This window comes from Chiloscyllium punctatum, chromosome 37 (assembly GCF_047496795.1).
Source record: "Chiloscyllium punctatum isolate Juve2018m chromosome 37, sChiPun1.3, whole genome shotgun sequence".
Lineage (NCBI taxonomy): Eukaryota > Metazoa > Chordata > Chondrichthyes > Orectolobiformes > Hemiscylliidae > Chiloscyllium > Chiloscyllium punctatum.
The window spans coordinates 59,545,736-59,571,051 of record NC_092775.1 but is presented as its reverse complement, the minus strand read 5'-3'; the positions used below and the strand labels follow the sequence as shown (position 1 = coordinate 59,571,051).

The window sequence follows — 25,316 nt, the reverse complement described above, 5'->3', positions numbered from 1 at the left end:
GAAGGATGTTTCCACCTTACCCTTAAAAATGTTCAAATGATCCAGCCTCTACCATACTATAAGGATGACTTTCACATACCCACAATGCTCAAGAGTTTAAAAAATAGTCCTATTCACCTCTGTCTTAGTATTGAAACCACATCCCCTAGCTCTCTTCAACAAGCAGAAATACATTTTCAGAATCCACCCTGTCAAATTCCCTTAGGATCTTACATATCTATATTATTACCTCCCATTCTTCTAAAGTCCAATGGATGCTGCCTATGCAGCTCAACTTCTCCTCATATGATAACAGCCTCATTCCAGGTCTGAGTCGAGTGCACTTTATCAGAATTGCTTCGAGTATAATGATAACTTTTCTTAAGTGCGACCAAAACGTTACACGTAATCCAGATGCACTCCTACCAATGCTTGGTAGGATGAATTGGGAGATCAGTTATGACTTTGAAGGCGCTAGTCTGGGTAGGTTACTCAAGGTACAAATACACAAATTGCTAAAGTTGTGCCATGGGTCAGCAAGGCAATAAAATAAGAAATTCAAACATCAGGTTTTATTTCAAGAGGTATAGTTTGAAAAGTTGGAAAAGTTATTTGAAATCCATACTGAACCTTGATAAGTATAACACCTTTTCGGATGTTATGCAAGCAGCATGTAAATAATCGAATAAGAGTAGTCATACAGCACAGAAACAGATCCTTTGGCCCAATTCGTCTATGTTGACCAGGTTTCCTAAACTGAAATAGTCCAATTTGCATGCATTTGGCCCATATTCCTCTGAAAGAAACTTTCCTATCCATGTACCATTCAAATAATTTTTAAATTTTGTAATTCTGCATACTTCTACCACTTTCTCTGGCAGCTGTTTCCATAAATGCACTATTTTTTGTGAGGAAAAGTTGTCCCTCAGGTCCTTTTTAAATCTTTTGCATCTCACCGTTAACCCTTCCACACCTCTAGTTTTGGACTCCCCTAACTTGAAGAAAAGACCTTAGCTATTCACCAAACCTATGACTCTTACAATTTTATTAACCTCTGTAAGGTCACCCCTCAGCCTCTTAGACTCCACGGGAAAAAAAAATCCCAGCATATGCATCCTCTCCTTATAATTCAAACCCTCCAGTACCGGACTTGAAGCGTTAACGCTTTCCATCTCCGTAGATAATCAGTTTTTTTCAGTATTCTCGTGTTTAAATAAAACAAAGATTTCAGGAGTAACTCTTTCATCCTTTGAGTGGCTAAAACGAGGAACGTGCCGCCATATATTGTAGTTGAAATTCTCCTCCACTTTCCACACCTTCGCCTAAAACCTTGACGAAGGTGAAGCCAGAGAAACACATAAGTTAGAAAGAGAGAAAAGTACAGATAGGACGGCTCCTGAAGAACATAAATGCTGGACTGGATCATTTGGGAGGAATGGTCAGGGCATCTGCCCAGAAAGGACTACAACTCCCAGGATGATGCGCGGTTGGGTTATCGTCACAACTGCAGGCGGGGATACCGTTGATTGGCAACATATTCGCCAATCACTACTGGGATATCCGGGCAAAACAGGCCAATGAAACAGGAGGAGGGAGGTTGATTGACAGCCCAGGCGGAGACGGTTGGAAGTTGGTTCAGGCTGAATATGGCGCGGAAGCCGGAGCTGTTGATGAACTACCTGACTGAGGTGGAAGAGCTGGCGGAGAGTTTGTTGGCCGATAAACAGCAGGTACACTGCTGGATTGCGTTTCGGATTAGGCTGATTTGGATCCTAGGCCCTTGATGCCCATGTCCATACTGCGCTTACTGCTGGACCAAGTATCTGTACTGGGCACAGGGCCATCTCCAAATGTGTTTGTGTTCAATGTCAGTCTACCCAGGATAGATATAGACCGGGTCAGCTGCAGGGTCAGAAATATCCCAGTATTGTTGTCTTCAAATTCCAGACAGTAGCTTCGACTTGCACCAGCGTGACATTGCTCTATTCAGTACCAACTACCTTGGGAGTTATTGGAGTAATAGACCGAGTGGTGGCTTGTGCTGTAAATTCTACGAACCACTTATTATTCATTACTTCAAAAGCCAGCTGTCATAATGTGGGTCGAAATACCTTTGCTGTTCTATCTAGCCTAATGATATATTAAAGGGTCAATTTGCTCTGCTGACCTGCAGGAAATTGGATGTTCAGGCTTGGCTGGGATGTCTCTGTCTTACAGGTAGAATGTAAGGAATTTACATTGCCATCCCTTGCCATTCAGAGCCATTTACATGGCCATTTCCAAGTTATTCAGAATGAATTTACATTATCATCCCGATGCAGAAATCAGTAGAAAATTTCAGTTGGAATTTTGATTACTCACTGCATTTGAAAAATGGTTCACAGCAGATTTGACCATTAAGGGATGATTTATGTTATATTGTTTCTGGAAATGATGTCACTGCATTGTGTTTTGAATGGCATGTAACTGTGGGGTTGTCTTGTGGGCATTACTGACTATGATGTAAAGATTTTGTATGAAGGAAGGACTGTTCTTTTGTTCAGAGAGATCACTTGACATGGCTTCGCAAGCCTTGCGAAATGCGTTAAAGGGTTTTTCCAGAAAGCTTGTATTGTACTGTGCCTAATAAATTTTGGTTGTTCACAGAAATTGGCGTACTGCAGTTGCATCAAGTGTGTAAGAATCAATGGAAAACAGAACCTAACACTAACCTATGCGTATCTTGCCATGGGGAAAGAGATCCTCACAATTAAATTAACTCTTAAATCCCCAAACATCTATCTTTGCGTGTCTGATCACCATAATGCTTCAGTCACTCCCTTCACCTCTAGCTTTTGTGCCCTTGGCCCCATTAAAATCATTACTCTGTCTGGCCACATGCTTGGCACAGCTCTCATCTCTGTTTCCTAATCTGAAGTGCAAAGGGATTTAGGAGTCCAAGTTCAAGATTCTGTGAAGGTTATCACGCAGATTCAATTTGCAGTTAGGAAGGCTAATGCAATGCTAGCGTTTAATATAGTATATACTAATTTATTATTACTTGTATTTAGGGAAATAGTGAAAAGTGTTTAATTTGCCATACTCTGATGCCATTTTAATTACAAATTTAAAAAATATACAATAGAAAATACACAAAAGAAATAATTAAGACAAATCAAAGATGCACCGTGTCTCTAGATTATTACACTAATGGAGGTATCAGCATAAAAGGGCCATTAACAGGACTTTGAGAAATATTTCTCACCAGAAAAGCATAATGCATTGGATAACAGGAAGAGCCTTGATTAATTTCTACTCTTCCCTAAATGAGGGGCTCATAATTGTAGATGCAAGTCTGTCTACTTCCAGAAGAGCAGAGATGCATTGTTGAGGCTGTATAAGGCCTCGGACCATATTTGCAATATTGTGAACAGTTTTGGGCCGCTTATCTAAGGAAGCATGTGCTGACATCAGAAGTGTCTGGAGGAAGTTTCTGAGAGTGATCCCAAGAATGAAGGGCGTGTTATTATGAGGTGTGGTTGAGGACACTGCTCTGAACTTAATGGAGTTTAGAAGGATGAAGGGTGGAGCTCACTGAAACTTAGAGGATGCTGAGAAGTCTGGATAGAGTGGATGTGGAGAAGATGTTTCCACTAGTAAGAACAGACTAGAATTTGAGGCCACAATCTCGGATTGAAGGGACAAGCCTTTATAACTGAAATGAGGAGGAATTTCTGCACCCAACGTTTATTAATCTGTGGAACTCATTGCTGCAAAAAGCTGTGATGGCCAAATCATGGAGTGTATTTAAGACAGATTAGTTCTTGATTGGTAAGGGGATCAAGAGTTATAGAGAGAAAGCAGGAGAATGGGTTGAGAAGCGTATCAGAGCTGAAAATGTGTTGCTGGAAAAGCGCAGCAGGTCAGGCAGCATCCAAGGAACAGGAGAATCGACGTTTTGGGCATCAGCCCTTCTTCAGGAATCTTATCAGCCATGATCAAATGGTGGACCAGACTCAGGTTGCTGCACCTTATGGTCTGAGGCATGAGTACTATGGCAGAAACCTTGTTGAGTCATTTACCACCAGATTGAGCTGGACCAGATATCTCATTCTGCTGTCTTCTGAAAGCTGCTTACTCCAGGGTAATCTTGGAGCTAATAGATAACCCCCAGCTACTTTTCTCTACTGTAAACTGCTTCCTTAGCTTTCAACTGCAATGACTGTGACAACTTTATGGATTTTTCAACATTAAGATTGAGATCATTTGATTACCTGCCCCTGCCACTTTTTTCTCTTTTGGGAAAAACTGCAACATATGCAGCCTATTCTCAAGCCCTGAATTTGCTTTCCTTCCCAGTTTTTCTCCTGTCTCCCATCATGGCCTCTCCGAGCTCAACTTGTCCATGAGACTAACTTCTTCTTGAACAATTCCAACTGAACTGTTGCACCTTCTTCCTTACCCATGTTAGCTAAGATTGTTTACAGTGTTCTCCCTTGACGTCCAGTCTTTCAAATCTGTCGTCACCAAGACAAATCTGCTTGATCTGTCCTTAAGTTTCTCCTATTATTCATTTACGTACTTGGCCTCATAAGCTTTCACGTACATATATTGTCAATCTTTCCTCCATTTCAATCTCCTTCAAGCTTCTGCTGCAGCTAAATAATCAGAATGCTTGCTTGAAATTTTTTCCCAATTAAATACTGCGAAGACTGAAATCATTGGTTTTGGTTCTTTACATAAACTGCTCCTTTGATGTGATACCCGTAGCTGTCCCTGTTACCTTCAAATGAACAGGACTGTGTAATTGATTTGGCCATGCTATGAGTATTCAACCACACACCTATTTCATCATTAAGGCTGTCTATTTCCATCTCAATAATTTCATTCCTATCTTAGCTCATCTGCTATTGAAATCCTCATCCTGGTCAGCCTCCCATATTCTGGTAAACTTGAGGTCACGGAAAATTCCATTGCAGATATCTAACTGTCACCATTCACCCATCGTCCCTGAGCTTGCTGACCAGCATTGCTTCTTTGTTAAGCATTTTTTTTACAAAAAAAAATCCATCCTCGATTATAAGTGGGAAAACTGAGGACTGGGAAGCTTTTAAAGAACAACAGAGCATTACTAAGAAGGAAATACGCAGAAAAAAAATGAGGTATGAAGGTAAACTGGCCAATAATATAAAGGAGGATAGTAAAAGTTGTTTTAGGTATGTGAAAGGCAAAAAAAATGGTTAAGACTTAAAATTGGGCCCTTGAAGACAGAAACAGGGGAATATATTATGGGGAACAAAGAAATGGCAGAAGAATTGAATTGGTACTTCAGATCAGTGTTCACTGGAGAAGACACAAACAATCTCCCTGAGGTAACAGTGGCTGAAGGAACTGAACTTAAGGGAATTTATATTTGCCAGGAATTGGTGTTGGAGAGACTGTTGGGTCTGAAGGTTGATAAGTCCCCGGGGCCTGATGGTCTACATCCCAGGGTACTGAAGGAAGTGGCTCGAGAAATCGTGGATGCGTTGGTGATTATTTTCCAGAGTTCGATAGATTCAGGATCAGTTCCTGCAGATTGGAGAGTGGCTAATGTTATACCACTTTTTAAGAAAGGTGGGAGAGAGAAAGCAGGAAATTATAAACCAGTTAGTCTGACCTCAGTGGTGGGAAAGATGCTGGAGTCTATTACAAAGGATGAAATTACGACACATCTGGATAGTAGTAACAGGATAGGTCAGAGTCAGCATGGATTTACGAAGGGGAAATCATGCTTGACTAATCTTCTGGAATATTTTGAGGATGTAACTCTGAAGATGGACGAGGAAGATCCAGTAGATGTAGTGTACCTGGACTTTCAGAAAGCTTTTGATAAAATCCCACATAGGAGGTTAGTGAGCAAAATTAGGGTGCATGGTATTGGGGGCAAAGTACTAACGTGGATTGAAAGTTGGTTGGCTGACAGGAAACAAAGAGTAATGATAAACAGCTCCATTTCGGAATGGTAGGCAGTGACTAGTGGGGTACCACAGGGATAAGTACTGGGAACGCAGCTTTTTACAATAGATGTTAATGATATAGAAATGGTATTAGTAATAATATTAGCAAATTTGCTGATGATACTAAGCTGGGTGGCAGGGTGAAATGTGATGAGGATGTTAGGAGATTACAGGATGACCTGGACAGGTTAGGTGAGTGGTCAGATGCATGGCAAATGCAGTTTAATGTGGATAAATGTATGGTTATCCACTTTGGTGGCAAGAACAGGAAGGCAGATTACTACCTAAATGGAATCCATTTAGGTAAAGGGGCAGTACAAAGAGTGTTCTTGTACACCAGTCAATGAAGGTAAGCATTCAGGTACAGCAGGTAGTGAAGAAGGCTAATAGCATGCTGATCTTCATAACAAGAGGGATTGAGTATAGAAGCAAAGAGGTTCTTATGCAGCTGTACAGGGCCCTGGTGAGACCACACCTGGAGTACTGTGTGCAGTTCTGGTCTCCAAATTTGAGGAAAGACATCCTGGCTATTGAGGGAGTGCAGCTTAGGTTCACAAGGTCAATTCCTGGAATGGTGGGAGTACCTTACACTGAAAGATTGGAGCAACTGGGCTTGTATACCCTTTGGGGTTTAGAAAACTGAGAGAGGATCTGATTGAGACATGTAAGATTATTAAAGGATTGGACACTCTGGAGGCAGGAAACATGTTTCCGCTGATGGGGGAGTGCCGAACCAGAGGACACAGCTTAAAAATACGGGGTAGACCATTTAGGACAGAGATGAGGAGAAACTTCTTCACCCAGAGAGTGGTGGGTGTGTGGAATGCTCTGCCCCAGAGGGCAGTGGAGGCCCAGTATCTGAATTCATTTAAGAAAGAGTTGGATAGAGCTCTCAAGGATAGTGGAATCAAGGGTTATGGAGATAAGGCAGGATTAAGGATGATCAGCCATGATCATATTGAATGGTAATGCAGGCTCGAAGGGCAGAATGGCCTACTCCTGCACCTATTGTCAATTGTCTATAAATTCTTCCATGGCCTCACTCCTCCTTAACTTTTGAATCTTTTCCAGCCATACAATCCTATGAGATATCTGCATTGTTCTCATTCTGACCTCTTGAGCATTCTAAATTTTAATAGCTCCACTTTGGTTATTGTGCTTTCAGTTTCCTCCTATGCCTCTCTACCTTATTTTCCTCCTTTTAAATCCTCTCAAACATCTGGTCATTTTCCCTAATATCTTCCAATGTGACATTTGTTTCATAATGCCTCTGGTGAGATTTGGGACATCTTATTACCGTGAAGGTATTATATTAATATTTGTTATTGTGTAAACACTGTGGAGACTATAGATAATCTAAAGAAATTGCAAATACATTTAGTTCAAGTTATATTTTAGGAGAAAAATCTGATAAATGTTTCTTCAATAAAATTTTGATTTCAGGGGTTATAAATGGATTCCTTCATGCTAAGCCTTAATTTCCATTTCAAATATAGTTAGTAGTTATTTGTACATTAAATCTCTGAGCCACACTTTATTTACACATTATGTTGTCCAGCTTCTCACCAGAGCTGAAAACGATGATTGAGCACTTAGTGTAATGCTTTAGACTTCTGCGAGTGTGTTTCCATTACAGAAACCTAAATTACTGGAGAAACTCAGCAGGCCTAGCAGCATTTGTGGTGTTTTGAAGAAGGGTCATTTGGACTTGAAATGATAACTCTACTTTCTCTCCAGAGCTGCTGCCAGATTTGCTGAGTTTCTCAAGCAATTTCAGTTCTTTTTTTCAGTTTTCCAGCATCTTCAGGTCTCTGTTTTACTTTAGTATGTTTTCATTTCCTGATTTAATTGAAATCTTTTCAGAAAAGGTGCTTGGCAAACTATTAGAATTGAGAGCAGACAAGTCGCCCGGGCCTAATGACCTACATTCTTGGGTATTAAAGGAAGTGGCAGCAGAGGTAGTTGATCCATTGGTTACAATATTCCGAAATTCTCTGGACACGAGAAAAGTTCCAGTGGATTGGAAAAATGTTAATGCAACACCCTTATTCAAAGAGGGAGGGAGGCAACAAGTGGGAAATTACAGACCAGTTAGTTTAACATCTGTTAGGAAATTGTTAGAATGAACTATCAAGATAGGAATATCAGGACACGAGAAAGTCAAAACGCTATCCATCAGAGTCAGCATGGTTTTATGAAGGGCAAATCATGTTTGACTAATTTGCTAGAATTCTTCGAAGATGTAACAAGCAAAGTGGATAAAGCGTATCCTGAGATTTAGTATATCTAGTCTTCTGGAAGGCATTTGATAAGGTGCCACACAAATTCACAATGTTGGATCATATAGGATTGGGGGTAATTTATGAGCTTGGACCAGTGACTGGTTGGACAGAAGACAGACAGGATAAATGTTTATTTTTTCTGGATGGCAAGAAGTAACTAGTGGGATACCACAGGCCTCAGTCTTTGGGCCCCATCTATTTACGATCTACATTAACAACTTGGACACAGGGATAGAAGGCTTTATAGCCAAGTTTGCTCTGACAGCCAGTGACACATAAGATAGGCGTGTTTGTAAATTGCAATGAGGAAATAACCTTACACATGGATATATACAGGTTAGGAGAGTGTGCCAAAATGTGGTAGATGAAGTTTAATGTGGGTAAGTGTGAGGTCATGCATTTTGGTTGGAAAAATGTGAAGGTGACCTATTATCTAAATGGGGAGAGACTTCAGGGTGCTCCGGTGCGGAGGGATTGGGGTGTTCTTGTTCACGAGTCACAGAAAACTAGCAGGCAGGTACAGCAAATAATAAAGAAAACAAAGAGAATGTTGTTTTTATAGCTAAAGGAATAAAATATATAGGTAAGGAAGGATTTTTGCAACATTGCAAGGCATTGGTGAGACCACACCTGGAGTATTCTGCAGTTTTGGTCCCCTTATTTGAGGAAAGATATAGTGGCATTGGAGGTAGTTCATGGAGTCATAGAGGTGTAGAGTACGGAAACAGACCCTTTGGTCCAACCCGTCCATGCCGACCAGATATCCCAACCCAATCTAGTCCAACCGGCCAGCACCCGGCCCATATCCCTCCAAACCCTTCCTATTCACATACCTATCCAAATGCCTTTTAAATGTTGCAATAGTACCAGCCTCCACCTTCCTCTGGCAGCTCATTCCATACACATACCACCCTCTGCGTGAAAAAGTTGCCCCTTAGATCTCTTTTACATCTTTCCCCTCTCACCCTAAACCTATGCCTGCTAGTTCTGGACTCCCCCCACCCAGGGAAAAAAACTTTGTCTATTTATCCTATCCATGCCCCTCATAATTTTGTAAACCTCTATAAGGTCAGCCCTCAGCCTCTGACGCTCCAAGGAAAACAGCCCCAGCCTGTTCAGCTTCTCCCTATAGCTCAAATCCTCCAACCCTGGCAACATCCTGGTAGATCTTTTCTGAACCCTTTCAAGTTTCACAACATCTTTCCGATAGGAAAGAGACCAGAATTGCACACAATATTCAAACAGTGGCCTAACCAATGTCCTGTACACCCGCAACATGACCTCCCAACTCCTGTACTCAATACACTGACCAATAAAGGAAAACATACCAAATGCCTTCTTCACTATCCTATCTACCTGCGACTCCACTTCCAAGGAGCTGTGAACCTGTACTCCAAGATCTCTTTGTTCAGCAGCACACGCTGGGACCTTACCATAAAGTGTATAAGTCCTGCTAAGATTTGCTTTCCCAAAATGCAGCACCTCTCATTTATCTGAATTAAACTCCATCTGCCACTTCTCAACCCATTGGCCCATCTGATCAAGATCCTGTTGTAATCTGAGGTAACTTTCTTTGCTGTCTACTACACCTAAAATTTTGGAGTCATCTGCAAACTTACAAATTATACCTGTTATGCTCACATCCAAATCATTTATGTAAATGACGAAAAGTAGTGGACCCAGCACCGATCCTTGTGGCACTCCACTGGTCACAGACCTCCAGTCTGAAAAACAACCCTCCACCGCCACCCTCTGTCTTCTACCTTTTGAGCCAGTTCTGTATCGAAATGGCCAGTTCTCCCTGTATTCCTTGCTAATCAGTCTCTCATGGGGAACCTTGTTGAACGTCTTACTGAAGTCGATATAAATCACATCTACCGCTCTGCCCTCAATCCTCTTTGTTACTTCTTCAAAAAAACTCAATCAAGTTTGTGAAATATGATTTCCCACACAGAAAGCCATGTTGACTATCCCTAATCAGTCCTTGCCTTTCCAAATACATGTACATCCTGTCCCTCAGGCTCATTGGTCTATAGTTCCCTGACTTGTCCTTACCACCTTTCTCAAACAGTGGCACCACGTTAGCCAACCTCCAGTCTTCCGGCACCTCACCTGTGACTATCGATAATACAAATATCTCCGCAAGAGGTCCAGCAATCACTTCCCTGGCATCCCACAGAGTTCTAGGGTACACCTGTTCAGGTTCTGGGGATTTATCCACCTTTATGCGTTTCAAGACATCCAACACTTTCTCCTCTAATCTGGACATTTTTCAAGATGTCACCATCTATTTCCCTACATTCTGTATCTTCCACGTCCTTTTCCACAGTAAATACTGATGAAAAATACTCATTTAGTATCTTCCCCTTTTCTGTGGGTCCTCACAAAGGCAGCCTTGCTGATCTTTGAGGGGCCCTATTCTCTCCCTAGTTACCCTTTTGTCTTTAAGGTTTTAAAAAAACCCTTTGGATTCTCCTTAATTCTATTTGCCAAAGCTATCTCATGTCCCCTTTTTGCCCTTCTGATTTCCCTCTTAAGTGTACTCCTACACTTCACTCTTCACACTTAGAAGAGTGAATCCTTATACTCTTCTAAGGATACCTGACATTTACTTCCTTCTTGTTCTTAACCAAACCCTCAATTTCTTTAGGAAAAAAGTGAGGAATGCAGATGCTGGAGATCAGAGCTGAAAATGTGTTGCTGGAAAAGCGCAGCAGGTCGGGCAGCATCCATGGAGCAGGAGAATCGACGTTTCGGGCATGAGCCCTTCTTCAGGAATCTGGGCAGAGGAGATGACCTGGGGTGTGCAGTGAGAGAGGGACTCACTGAAATCCTTGTAGAGGGAGGAAGACAGCTTCTTGAAGGAAGGCATCCTTGTAAGAGGATTCGCAGTAGGTTAAGATATTCTATGAGAAAATGAGGACTGCAGATGCTGGAGATCAGAGCTGAAAATGTGTTGCTGGAAAAGCGCAGCAGGTCAGGCAGCATCCAAGGAGCAGGAGAATTGACGTTTCGGGCATGAGTCCTTCTTCATGAAAGGGCTCAATTTTTTTAGTCATCCAGCATTCCCTTTACCTACCAGCCTTTCCGTTCAGAAATATGCTTTCTCTGGATTCTCGTTATCTCGTATCTAAAAGCTTCCCATTTTCCAGCTGTCCTTTTACCTGCGAATATCTGCCCTCGATCAGTTTTTGGAAGTTTTTGCCTAATACCGTCAAAATTGGCTTTTCTCCAGTTTAGAACTTCAACTTTTAGATCTGGTCTATCCTTTTCCATCATTATTTTAAATCTAATAGAATTATGGTAGCTGGCCCCAAAGTGCTCCCCCACTGACACCTCAGTCACCTGCCCTGCCTTATTTCCCAAGGGTAGGTCAAGTTTTGCACCTTCTCCAGTAGGTACATCCACATATTGATTCAGAAAATTTCTTGTACACACTTAACAAATTCCTGTCCATCTAAACCCTTAATACTATGGTAGTCCCAGTCTATGTTTGGAAAGTTAAAATCCCTTACCTTAACCACCCTATTATTTTTACAGATAGCTGAGATCTTCTTACAAGTTTGTTTCTCAATTTCCCTATGACGCGGTCTATAATACAATCCCAATAAGGTGCTCATCCCTTTCTTATTTCTCAGTTCCACTCAAATAACTTTCCTGGATGTATTTCCAGGAATATCCTCCCTCAGTACAGTTGTAATGCTATCCCTTAACAAAAATGCCACTCCCCCTCCTCTCTTGCCTCCCTTTCTATCCTTCCTGTAGCATTTGTATCCTGGAACATTAAGCAGCCAGTCCTGCCCATCCCTGAGCCATGTTTCTGTAATTGCTATGATATCCCATTCCCATGTTCCTAACCATGCCCTGAGTTCATCTGCCTTCCCTGTTAGGCCTCTTGCATTGAAATAAATGTAGTTTAATTTATTAGTCCTACCTTGTCCCTGCCTGCCCTGACTGACTGACTCGCTTCTGTTCTCAACTGTATCAGTCTCAGATTGATCTCTTTCCTCACTATATCTCCATGGGTCCCACCCCCCCCCCCCCCCCCCCCATCTTAGTAGTTTAAATCCTCCCGAGCAGCTCTAGCAAATCTCCCTACCAGTATATTAGTCCCCTTCCAATTTAGGTGCAATCCGTCCTTCTTGTACAGGTCACTTCTACCCCAAAAGAGATTCCAATGATCCAAAAATATGGATCCTTTTCCTGTACACCAGCTCCTTCGCCATGCATTCATCTGCTCTATCCTCCTATTCCTGCCCTCACTAGCTCGTAAAACCGGGAGTAATCCATATCTTACTACTCTCAATGATCTCCTTTTAAAATTTCTGCCTAACTCTCTAATCTGTCTTCAGAATCTCAACCTTTTCCCTTCCTTTGTTGTTGGTTCCAATGTGGACAATGACCTCTTGCTGGCCCCTCTCCCCGTGAGAATATTCTGCACCCTCTCTGAGACATCCTTGATCTTGGCACCAGGGAAGCAACACACCATTCTGATTTTTCGCTGCTGGCCACAGAAACGTCTGTACCTCGGACTAGAGAGTCCCCTAACGCAGTTGATCTCTTGGAACCCAACATACCTCTCATTACGTTATAGCCAGTCTCAGAACCAGAAATTGGCTGTTCATGCTATGTTCCCCTGAGAATCCATCACCCCCTACATTTTCCAAAACAGCATACTTGTTTGAAATGGGTATAGCCACAGAAGGTTTCTGCGCTAGCTGCCTACTTCTCTTACCTTTTCTGGAGTTAACCCACCTGTATGACTGTATCTGTGATTTTTTTTCCTTTTCCCCCTTCCTACAACTGCCATTCATCACATATCGTTGATGTTGCAAATTCCTCATTGCCTCTAACTGTCTGTTTGATCTGATAGCATTTGCAACCAACAGCATTATTACAGATATAATCCACAGTAACCTGTAAAGTCTCATTTAAACTCCCAGATCTGACAAGAAGTGCATATCACTCTACTAAAGGCCTTTTTTTTTTGCTCCTTCACAATTTACAGACCCAGAAAATAACACCATCTTATTCTTCTACAAAACACTGCTCCAGGTTATCACTATTCACTTATCTGTTTCTGTGCTGTGCCTTGGCCCAAATAGTTCCTCCAAGATCAGTTGTGAATTTCACTGTTGATTTTCCCAGACGCACTCCGATGTCCAGCGATACATGAATTCAAACAGCAAAGGCAGTAACTGTGCAGGTTCACTGTGGTGTCAGTTCCTTTCTGTCTCTCCTGCACTGAACTCACCATGTGCTTCTTTTGTCTGTTCTTCTCCCTTTTAAAACTGCTGTTGTTTTGACTTTTTTTGACTTTTTTTTTTCCAAAGTTCCAAAACAATGTAAAAGCATATGAAATAGTAATTGCTGCTCCTGGAATTTGAAGAAATCACCTCCAACACCTAAAATACCTCAAAAAAGGAACCGCTGTTACAGCCAGAAATTTTTCCCATCCTCCACCTTGGATTCAGAGGAGGTTCACCAGATTGATCCCAGAGATGAGGTTTGTCTTATGAAGAGAGATTGAATGATTTAGGTCTATACTCTCCTGGAATTTAGAACAATGAGGGGAGGTCAAATTGAGAGATTCAAAATAATAAAAGATTAGATTCCCTACAGTGTGGAAACAGGGCCTTTGGCCTAACCAGTCCACTCTGATCCCCCAAAGAGTAACCCACCCAGACCGGTTTCCCTCTGATTAATGCACCTAACACTATGGGTAATTTAGCATGGCCAATTCACCTGACCTGCACATCTTTGGACTGTAGAAGAAAACTGGAGCACCTGGAGGAAACCCATGCAGACACTGGGAGAATGTGCAGACTCCACACAGACAGTCGCCTGAGGCTGGAATCAAACCCGAGACCCTGGTGCTGAGACAGCAGTGCTAACCGCTAAGCCACTGTGCTATCCATATGGATATGGATAAAATAAATGTAGAGCAGACATCTGTGGGGCATTCTAGGACGAGTGGTCGTAGTCTTAGAATAAGGAGTAGCAAATTTAAATCAGAGTTGAGGGGAAACTACTTCTTCCAAAGGTGATTCTGTGGAATTCACTACCTCCAAGTATGATGGATGCTGGGACAGCAAGTAAATTTTAAGGGGTTAGACAGATTTTAATTGTAAAGTGTTCAAAGGTTATGTGGAGAAGGCAGGAACATAGGGTGAGGAGCATATCAGCTATGATAGAGTTTGCTCAGTCATTCAATCGGCCGAATCGCCTAATCTTGCTCTTCTAACTTGTGAATTTATAATCTGCAGAGATAGCAGAACTCTGAGAGATCCATCTGTCAAGTTGGATTCAGATTGCTTGGTGCTCCTTGTTGGTAGGAGGAAGCTTTCTGGCAGACCGGCCAGTACACCTGGCATTTTGATGTACACTTTCCTTTATGCTGCCCCCTTTTGACTTCTTTGTGGAACTGATTTGTGACCTTTCCTCCTCCTGAAATTGTTCCACCTTGATGCATTAACCCATTTCAAGGGTTTGCTGTGATTTCATTCTCTTTGACCATTGTTCTAGTCTCCCCTGTGTCCTCTAAGTCCTAAGTAAACCAACCATCATCCTTTTTTTGCTGTTCTATCCCCTTCCCACACCCAAAAAACAATGATATTAAAGCTGATTCAGACCCACAGGTTGATTGCAGACATTTGATTTTCAGGTGAGATCCATTCTCGTTGAGTGTTTCTTATTCAAAGTTTGGGAGAAGATTTGTAGCTCGGGTGCTTGTTGTTGTGGTTCTGTTCGCCGAGCTGGGAATTTGTCTTGCAAACGTTTTGTCCCCTGTCAAGGTGACATCCTCAGTGCTTGGGAGCCTCCGTGAAGCGCTATCAACAAACACATCGACCTAGACCCAATATACCGGCCACTACAGCGGACAGCTCGAACTGACCACTGGAAGCGGCAGAGACAGGCCACTATAAATGCCGGAGGAAACAGCACAGAAGCGCTTCACAGGAGGCTCCCAAGCACTGAGGATGTCACCTAGACAGGGGACGAAACGTTTGCAAGACAAATTCCCAGCTCGGCGAACAGAACCACAACAGTGTTTCTTATTCCCTGTCCTTATTTTCCATTTTTTTTAAAGCTACCCTTGTATTCCATTGCCCTGCTCATGATTCATCTAGTCTTAATGATCTCCTCCAGTTCAAGCATTTCTTTGTTGTTTTGGGATTTCTGCTGGTCTTACAGACCCTTATCGTCACCATTAGGAATGCATATTTTGGTCATTACTCCAGATGCGATTTAAAACCTTGTTACCCTCGAAGTGAGTTTGTCTGCCCTACCCAATCCCTTCCTACATAGACAGTGTATCCTATGAATGCCACCTTGAAGTGGCACACAGAACAGAAACAAAGCTGACACCACTCATAAGCAATATAAAGATGTTGAATTAGTAATGTTTTATGCAGTTTCAATATAACCTTGTACCTTGGCTAAAGAAGGCCACATGCCTTCCTATCCACCTAAGGTATTAAGCCATCCTCAAATTGGATCTGAAATAGATTTATTTAGATCAAATTGATGTATGATAAAATCTAGTTTATAGTTGTGGATAGAGATTGACTGACTGCTGTAACATATGAACACTTAAATTTATTGTATGTATGACCAAGAAGACGACAGAGGATAGACCATTTTGGAGTGTGGACCTTTTGTTCATTAAGCAATTCCGGTTACAGTTCAGTGAAATATTTTCTTGTGCACATATATAGCAAACTTTGTACAATATTAAAACACTTAATTGGACAATTAAATAATCAAGTTAAAGAAATCAGTTTGCTTTCTGAAGTTGGTATCAAGGGGTACATTGGACATGGGTAAAATGAATTGTACCTGAACCTCTGTATTTTCATCTGGTGGTTTTCAGATCGTTGACCTTGATTTGAAGAGAAATCAGAACCGTGAAGCACTAAGAGCCCTATGTAAGAACACCGAGAAGTCTGGTACGAATACCTTTTACTATCCACTAAACTAAAGACTGAAAGAATGGTAGGAGTGAGGTTTGTCTGTCAGATTTGGGAGTGGGAAAGCACCATTTAATGACAAAAGCCTTATTTAACTATATTCTTAAATTTCTGAATGTGGGAAGACTAGCATTTATTGTGCATTCCTAGTTGGATCTCTCAAAGTTGGTGAGCCATCTTCTTGACCAGGTGGAGGTACTCCATCTCAAAATACCATAAAATGATCCAACATAAAAGGAGGTCATACAACCCATTGTTCTTTTGCTGGTTCTTTGGAAAAACTATCCAGTTAGTTTTACTCCCCAGAGCCCTGTAATTTTATTTTGTCTCTACAACTATTTATCAAATTTTCAATATCGTGTAGATTTTCTTCTTCCGCTGGAAGCAGTTTCCCTTTATTTACTCCATCCAAACTCTTTGTGCATTAAAATTCATGAAATCAGCTTTTCTCCTTGACCTTAAAAAGCTTGTAGGGACAACAGAGTAAAGGTTTGGAAGCTTGTGGCCACAGCTTCCACAATATCCAGTCCTAAACTTCCCTCAGTAACCTAGAATCATCCTACCTGCACCAGATGACCTTTAAAACATTTTGCTGCCATTGCTTTTTTGACTCTCCCTTGACTATTATCCTGTCTCAATTTATCTACTTCACTTCCACTAAAGATGTCCTGCTCAAATGCAATGACCATCTCCAATAACAGATAATCTAACCACCACCCCTTGACATTCACTTAATCTCCCACTATTGTTTTGAATGTGTGGTGGTACTGTACCTTTTGAGAGTTGAAAAGCTAGCAAGGACTGCCTGATATAGCGCACAATATTCTAAACAAGGTAACAATGTAACACTTGGTCGAAATTAATAGTACAGGTATGTTGCTATGGAACACAAAAACAAATTCAAATTCAGCCATTCAGTTTAAATTATGCCCAAGATGCCAGAATCCAATCAAATTTGAATTTAGTATTTTGATAATATTAAAACCAATGAAACCATCTGTAGTTTCCTGTCTCCTGCCTTCCTCTCCTCTTAAGCAGGGGTGTTACATTAGCCAGTTTCCAGTTCTCAGGACCTTCCTTGTTTCCAGTGATTCCTGAAAAATCACCACCAATCCATCTACAATCTCTTCAAGTTTCTCCTTCATAACCCTGATGTGTAGTCCATCTGGTCTGGGTTATTCTTCTACCTTCAGACATTTTAGTTCCCCCAGCACCTTCTCCTTCATGATTGCCACTAGTCTCACCTCTGCCCCAAAACTTTCTTGAAGTTTCTGGTATGCTACTGGTACTTTTCACTGTGAAAACTGATGCAAAGTACCATTCAGTTCCTCCACCATTTCTTTGTTCCCCATCACTACTTCTGTTTTCTCATTTTCCAATGGCCCAATGTCCATTCTTGTCTCCCTTTCAATTTGTAGATATCTTAAAAAAACTCATGCTTTTTTTTATATTACTAGCTCGTTTACTTTCCTATTTCATCTTCTCTACCCTACTGCTTTCTTAGTTATCCTCTTTTTTTTTAAAGCCATCCCAATCCTCTGGCTTCCCACTAATCTTCACCACATTGTATGCTTTTTCTTTTGCTCTTACGTTTCTGTGACTTCCCTTGTCAGCCACGGTTGCTTCATCCTCCCCTGTAGTTTTGTCTGCCTTGGGAGGAATTTCTGCTGTGCCTCCCAAATTATCTCCAGTAACTCTTGCCATTGCTGGTCCACTGTTTTCCCTGCCAAGCTCCCCTTCTAATCAACTCTGGGCCAGCTCCTCCCTCATGTCTTTTTGTAGCTACCTTTACTCAATTTCCCCCTTTTCCCAGGGTTGGGGAATCAAGGTCTAGAGGACATCAGTTTAAGTTTAAAGGGGAAAGAATAAAAGGGAATCTGAGGGGCAAATTTTTTTTACACAAGAGGGTGGTATGCACATGGAATGAGCTGCCAGCAGAAGTGTTTGAAGAGTGTACATTAAGAGCATTTAAAAGGTATTTGGACGAATACATGGATAGGAAAGATTTAGAAGGATATGGGCCAAGTGCAGGGAAATGGGGTTAGCATGGATGGACATTTTGGTTGCCATGGACCAGTTTGGGCCAAAGGGCCTGTCTCCGTGCTGGAAGACTCTCTGATTCAGTAACGATACTGTTACATTTGATTCTAACTTCTTCCCCTCAAATTGCAGGGTGAATTTTATAATCATATTATGCTCACTGCCCCCTGTGGTGTTCCTGCACATTAAGCTCCCTAATCAAGTCTGCTTCAATACACATCACCACGGTTAGCACTGCTGCCTCACAGCGCCAGAGACCCGGGTTCAATTCCCGCCTCAGGCGACTGACTGTGTGGAGTTTGCATGTTCTCCCCGTGTCTGCGTGGGTTTCCTCCGGGTGCTCCGGTTTCCTCCCACAGTCCAAAGATGTGCAGGTCAGGTGAATTGGCCATGCTAAATTGCCCGTAGTGTTAGGTAAGGGGTAGATATAGATGTAGGGTTAGGGGTATGGGTGGGTTACGCTTCGGCGGGGCGGTGTGGACTTGTTGGGCCGAAGGGCCTGTTTCCACACTGTAAGTAATCTAATCTAGAATTGCCTGTTCCCTTGTGAGCTATACCACAAGCTGCTGTAGAAAACCTTCTTGTAGACTGACTTTTCCAGTCCACTTTCTTATTGAAGTCCTCCATATTATTGTAACAGTGCCTTTCTTAAATGGCTTTTATATCTCCTGATTTACTTTCTTTACCACACCCTCACTACTGTTAGGAGACCTGGACACAACTCCCATCATGGTTGTCTCTTTTCCTTTGTAGTCCTCAATTCTGCCCACACAGATTCTATGCTTTCTGACTCTATATCATTACTTGCTATTTGTTTTGTATACTGCGTATGTGTTAAGTACAACACCCTCAGTACTGTGTTGACTGTTCCCACTTCTCATAGTTGTTTCCTGATCTGCTGTGCCTGAAGTTAGATTCTTGACCTTCTCCACACTCTCTCCTGTTACTTGTTGTGGAAATTTTAATAACCTCTGCTGAACCCTCCCCCACTTTAACCTTTTCCATAATTCTCCATGCAACTGAATTTATTTTTTAAAAGATTTGTCTTGGTCTTTTAGTTTGTAGCCTGTTTAAACGATTCTTGTATTTACCTTCTATCCGAAAGTAGCCTATAATAGTCAAATTAGTAACTATCTCCAACCAATGGAATCTATGGTTTACATCTGTCATTCTTTTGAATGGGTCCCTGATTCTGATCTTCAATTTATCCTGATTTTTAAAATAAAAATCTTACAAACTATGAGCCAAAAGAAAGCAAACAAAACGCACCTTTTACTATTTGTACTGAATTCCACATTGCTTCAAATTCTCACATTGCTTCCATATTCCCCAAATTATGTACTCACTCGGGCTGTGTCTCACACCAGACGTGATCTCTCCTTTCTGACCATGTGAAACTTAGACATGTTAGGTCATCAAAGCTCAAGACCACTTAGATTGCTAACTGCTGTCTTTTGTTCTTCCTCAGGTAATGTGATGGTTTGTTTTGGAAACATGTTTATCAAATTCCCCAATTCTAGAACTAGAGACATGATCCAGAAAGGTATGTGTTGGTGTACAAGTTATTTAACATGTTTGTATTTGAGTGGGGCAACTATGCTAAATGATGGAGTCCAAATTATATTAAACCAACTGACAGCATTGTTTAAAAAATCCTTGTCTTTGGGAGAAAGAGGAGCTGAGCCCTTAATGGAGGATAAATTAGTTTCACATCAGAAAATTCAATGTGTTAAATTAGTCTTTGTGTTTGGATTACTACTAAAACAATCAACTTTAGTGAAACAGACATTCAGTACTTTATTTTCTTTCTATGTTTTTGAGAAACGTGGTTCAAACATTCACTTTTTTTATTTTCTCTAACTGACTTGATGATGTAATATCTCCAAGTTTGCAGATGAGACAAAGCTGGGTGAACTATGAGGAGAATACAAAGATGCGTTGGTGTGATTTGGACAATTTGGAAGAGTGGGCAATTGCAAGACAAAGTATAATGTGGATAAATATGATACCCACTTTACTCTTTTTCAATTTATTGCACCAATTGCTGAAAGTAAGCATGCACGTGCAGCAGGCAACAAACAGACGACATCTGGAATACAGCATGCAGTTTTGGTGCCTTATCCGAGGAAGGATGCTTTCACTATAAAGGGAGTGCGGCAAAGGTTCATCAGACTGAATTCCTGGGATGGTCGGATTGACATTTGAAGAGAGGTTGAATTGGTTAGGATTGTGTTTGCTGGTGCTGTGAAGAATGAGGGAGGATCTTCTAGAAGCCTATAAAATTCTAACAGACTAGACAGGGTTGATGCAGGAAGGATGCTCCTGATGGCAGAGGAGACCAGAGGTTATAGTCTAAGGATCCACATAAACCATGTAGGACTGGGATATGAAGGAAGTTCTTCACCCAAAGAGTAGTGAGGTTGCAAAATTCATTGCCACAAAAAGCAGTTGCAGCAAAAGCATACAATTTCAAGAAGGAATTGAATATAGCACTTGGGGCTAAAGGATATTGTGTTGGACGATCAATCATGATCATGTTGAAAGGCAGAGCAAGCTCAAAGGACCGAATAGCCTACTTCGGCTCCTATTTCCTATGTCTCCGTTATTTTCTGCCCCACTATCTAAGATGAGATCAAGAACCCTTGAAAGCAGCTTCAGTTTAGTTTGATAATTGGTTTTTATTTTTGGGGTTTTTAAACCTATTTTTGGTTAAAAGAACAAAATTCTAATCCTTAATTCTGCCTGTTGAAAGAGTACTGGGGTCATTAGTGAAATAGTTGAGACAATCAGATAGAGGCCTTTAAGGGATTTGACACAAGTACCCAAGAGAAGTCTGTACATACAGAATGGGAAGAGGTCTTTGCGTGGATCAGTTGGCATACATAGTTTATGGCTGTAACAGGTTGAGCTAAGCAAAAATAACATGGAACTAGGGAACTATATAATGGATCTCAATAAGTGAAGTTTTATCAACTTGTTTAAGTGATAATTTAGTAATGAGTATTTACCTTGGTTTAACATGAATATTACTTTGATATTTCAGATCAAGAACAATTGGATAAAGAGATACATAAGCTTTATAAGCAGCTGAAAGTGAAAGTTAATCATTTGAATGAAGCTCAAGGTGACTTTTTAACCTGTTCCTTTAACTCTGTGTATGTGTTATGTATACCTACAATTGCCTATGGCCTTTGATCATTTCAACCCTGTTTTCTGATCTAATTGATTTTGTGGAATGATGGGGCACTGTAATTGATATTGTCCTGTGCGGCAGAGAGGGAATGAACCCTGTTGTTCCTCTTTTAACACTTATGCATGAAGGTGTTCAGCAAGGAACAGATTTTCCACAATGGCCTGTTTCGTTCAAAGTTGCTTAGTTCACCTACATCTCCATATAATTTCTCACACATTTGTAAGGTCAGACAATGCCTAAAATTTAAATAAAACTGTTTGATATAAGGATAGTCAATTGAAGCTGACCCCTCTGGTGCCCTAAATGTTGTTGTAAGTAGCTGTTCTTCAAGATGTGTTTCTAAAACTCTCTGCTAGACAGATTATTTCAATAATTACTGAAATAAAGTAATAGTTCTCAATATCTCCTTTTAAATTTACATCCTTCCCTACTTTAATTTGCATGAATGTCCAAAGCTTATTGTATCTAAACTGTCATGAATTTTTATTCCTCGATTAAAATCCTCTAAACCAATTTCTTCTATTTACTAACTGTAGTTGAATACTTGGTAAATGGGTTTTTATATATTCTCTTTACATTTGTACAGCTTGGGATAACTGTGTCTTAATTCTTTCCAGTTGGGACTAGTCTTTCTTGTCTCTGTTCTTTCCACTATTTAATCATAGGCTATTCAGCAGTTCCAAGAGTGTGGTAAACTCACAGTATAATCTCTGGAGATCTGTTCTTGCTTACCTACATCAGAACCTGGTCTGCCAATGTGCCTTTTGAGAGGAAGAGAAAATGAATTTTTATCCTTGTCTTCAATCCCTGTGTGGGCTCACCCCTCTTTTTCCTTCATCTTCTTCAAATCTTTAACACATTTTATTTATACCACTCCATTTCTGGTCTCTTACATATCCTCAATTTCCTTCCATACCATTAATGACCATGATGTTTCTTCAAAACTTTTGTCTTTGACCAGAATTTTGGTCACTTGTCCAATTGGCTTTCATATAGCAAGGTGTCAAATTTTGTTCGATAATATTCCTGTTAAGTATCTTGGAATGCTTTATATTAGTAAAGATGCTATGCTAAAACAGTTGTATATTTTAAATATGGCTGACATCAAATAACTCGCTTGGGAGCTTACTTGAGGTCTTGCTTGGTAAAGATAGCGCATATCTGAGTCCTAGAAAGGTATGGAGAAAATGATGACTGCAGATGCTGGAGATCAGAGTCAAAAAGTGTGGCACTGGAAAGGCACAGCAGGTCAGGTAGCATCAGAGGAACAGGAGAATCGATGTTTTGGGAATTCCTGATGAAGGGCTTGTGCCCGAAATGTCAATTTTCCTGCTCCTCGGATGCTGCCTGACCTGCTGTGCTTTGCCAGTGCCACACTTTTCAACTCACTACAAAGGTATGTCTAAGTACCTCTGTAATGTCTGTGGTGATGGGGATACTGATGTCAATTGTTGCTGACAATTCTGATTATCTTACTACTTGTATTCCAGGAAAACCTGAACTTAAAGGATTCAATCTTTCCCCTTTAACCCAAGAAGAATTGAGCGCCATTGAGAAGACACTGAAGAGCTGAAAGTTGCTTATGACTTGTAAATTGGTGAGAACCGGGCAGCACACCATATATTGGAGGAACAGCTACTTTGGAAAACATGGACAGCGTATTTGCAACTTGGGCCATAAAAGATGTGGGATTTTTTTTCCAACATTGCTCAAGTTCCAAGATTTACCAGATCGCTTTCAGTGGGATTATGATATCTGAAATCATTAATCCTTGAATTATTCAAGAAGTGTCATTTTATCCATGTCTATTGGTGGCCAACTTCCTCTTCTTTCTTCCCAGAATTTACCTGGGACTTGAACAGTTACAATAACTTGCCACAGCTGACTACTTGGCCAGTGTACTTTACGAATAAAATTGCTGGATTTCTGAATTAAATGCTGATCCTTTTCATAACTTTTTTTTTACATGCACTTGGTCTACAGAAAGTGGAGTCGTATTTGTGGCTTTATATAATAATTTGCAACTGTATAAACCATGTGTGACATTAATACTTGATCACTTATAGTTACAATTCTGACTGAATGGCAAAATAAGGCAGTGTTTCAGTTTTCTGAAATAAAAATGGAAAGAACTGCGGATGCTGTAAATCGGAGACAAAAGTAGAAATTGCTGGAAAAGCTCAGAAGTACCTAAGGAGAGAAATCCGAGTTAACATTTCGGGTCAAGTGACTCTCCGAATTCAGATATTGCCAGACCAGCTGAGCTTTTCCAGCAGTTTCTGTTATTATCTTTTAGTTTTCCTAATTGTTCTGGAAGAAGTAAAGTCTTTGACAAAAAAACTGGAACCTCCCAGTTTCACTCCTTAAATTGTGATATCTTATCAATCTTGGCTGACAGCACAGAGATTTTAAATTTATTCCCAAAATATGGGCATCACTGACAAGTCTAGCATTTGTTGCCAAAATGTACCTGGTGGGTAATTAGGACTTGAATAGTTTACTGGGACTCATCTGAGAGTGATTTGAGAATCCAAACTCCATATGGTGTTGGTGGATGATGCTTCAAGGCATTTGTATTTTAAAAGGATTGAGAGCATTTAGTAACCCAGGCTCATCCATCCTCAGAACCCAGCTTGTTCCTTCAAAAGTGGTTCCAGCCTCCGATCCGATACCATTGACCTAAATGGGATAGGTTCGGAATAGATCAAACAGCTTTAAGCTGCATATCCTGGAGACAATGTAGGTCATTGGGAGCATCAGAATCTATTCAACAACAATCTCACCTGCAATATGCCTCACTTTACCATCAAGCTAGGAGACGATTAATCGTTCAATGAGGAATGTGGAAGTGGGACCAATTATATCTTAAAAGCAAGATGCTAACTTAACATGCAGTACTGTTGCAGCTGCATCAAACAGTGGAAATGACATGTTTATAGACAGGGCAAAGAGGTCATTATTCTAACTCCTAGGTTCTTACTCCTAACAGATCAAATCGAAGCATTGCAGTTTTTTCACATCCAGTTATCAATGGTGGGGGAACAAAGGAATCTCCATGAGTACCCCCATTTTCAATGATTGTAGGGCCCACCATTAATTTAAATTAAAAGGCGAAAGCATTCACCGTGATCTTCAGCCAGAAATGACATCGATAATCTACTTTAGCCTCCTCTTGAGATCACAAGCTACATCGATACCAGCCTTCAGCCAATGAGATTGACTATATCAAAAAAACAACTGAGTGTACTGGATACAACAAAAGCAAAGATCCCTGACCGCACTCTGTTAAAAATTTAGCATGATGCCTAGTGTTTGGGTTTGTGTGTGTGTGTGTGCACATGTTTTTATTCCATTTGAATAAAGGAATAAGATTGTTTCAAAATTTGTTTTGCTGGAAACTGCTTAAAGTTTTGTTTCTCTAGAAATAAAGCTAATGAAATTATAATTCCTAAGTGATGACAGTTGCATCTAGACCAGAAAGGGGCTGTGGTCAGACTAGGTCTTGGCAAGTATGGAAATATGAATGGTAGATATTAAAAAAACAGACTACAAAGCTATGGACTTCTTATGTTATCTCATTAAGGTGCTGCTGAAATTACATTAGTGTGTGAAAGTAGAGTGAAATTTAATGTTCATGAATTATTCATTGCTTAATAATGGTTATTATAACAGCTCATTATAAAAGTGAAGCTTTTTAACAAAGGTTTCATAAGAGTTTTATAAAGTTTTATAATGTTTTATAAGAGTGTTTCATAAATAAATTACTGAAAGATCATAGAAGCATGACAACTTATAAGGCAAGAGACTTTGGGAGACTCACGTGAAGTAGTGAGAAAATTTTCTGAGGGTTCACTCATTGTAATGTTAAAAGATT

The 25,316-nt window shown here is 40.7% G+C and overlaps 1 protein-coding gene across 1 annotated transcript; it reads left to right on the top strand.

The window, feature by feature from the left end:
* Positions 1-1,584: 1,584 nt before the first annotated feature.
* Positions 1,585-23,378, top strand: pdrg1 (p53 and DNA-damage regulated 1). Its single transcript, XM_072556908.1, has 5 exons — positions 1,585-1,709; positions 16,113-16,188; positions 19,718-19,792; positions 21,293-21,373; positions 22,933-23,378. Exons 1-5 carry the CDS (start codon positions 1,626-1,628, stop codon positions 23,013-23,015), a joined length of 399 nt encoding a protein of 132 aa, XP_072413009.1. The 5' UTR covers positions 1,585-1,625; the 3' UTR covers positions 23,016-23,378.
* The last annotated feature ends 1,938 nt before the right edge of the window (positions 23,379-25,316 follow it).

Bases quoted from the DNA above. Each gene is read 5' to 3' on its own strand.
- pdrg1 (XM_072556908.1), top strand. From the start codon at position 1,626: ATGGCGCGGAAGCCGGAGCTGTTGATGAACTACCTGACTGAGGTGGAA. The intron at 16,189-19,717 runs GTACGAATACCT...GTTCTTCCTCAG, and splicing joins TAAGAACACCGAGAAGTCTG to GTAATGTGATGGTTTGTTTT. The intron at 19,793-21,292 runs GTATGTGTTGGT...TTGATATTTCAG, and splicing joins TAGAGACATGATCCAGAAAG to ATCAAGAACAATTGGATAAA.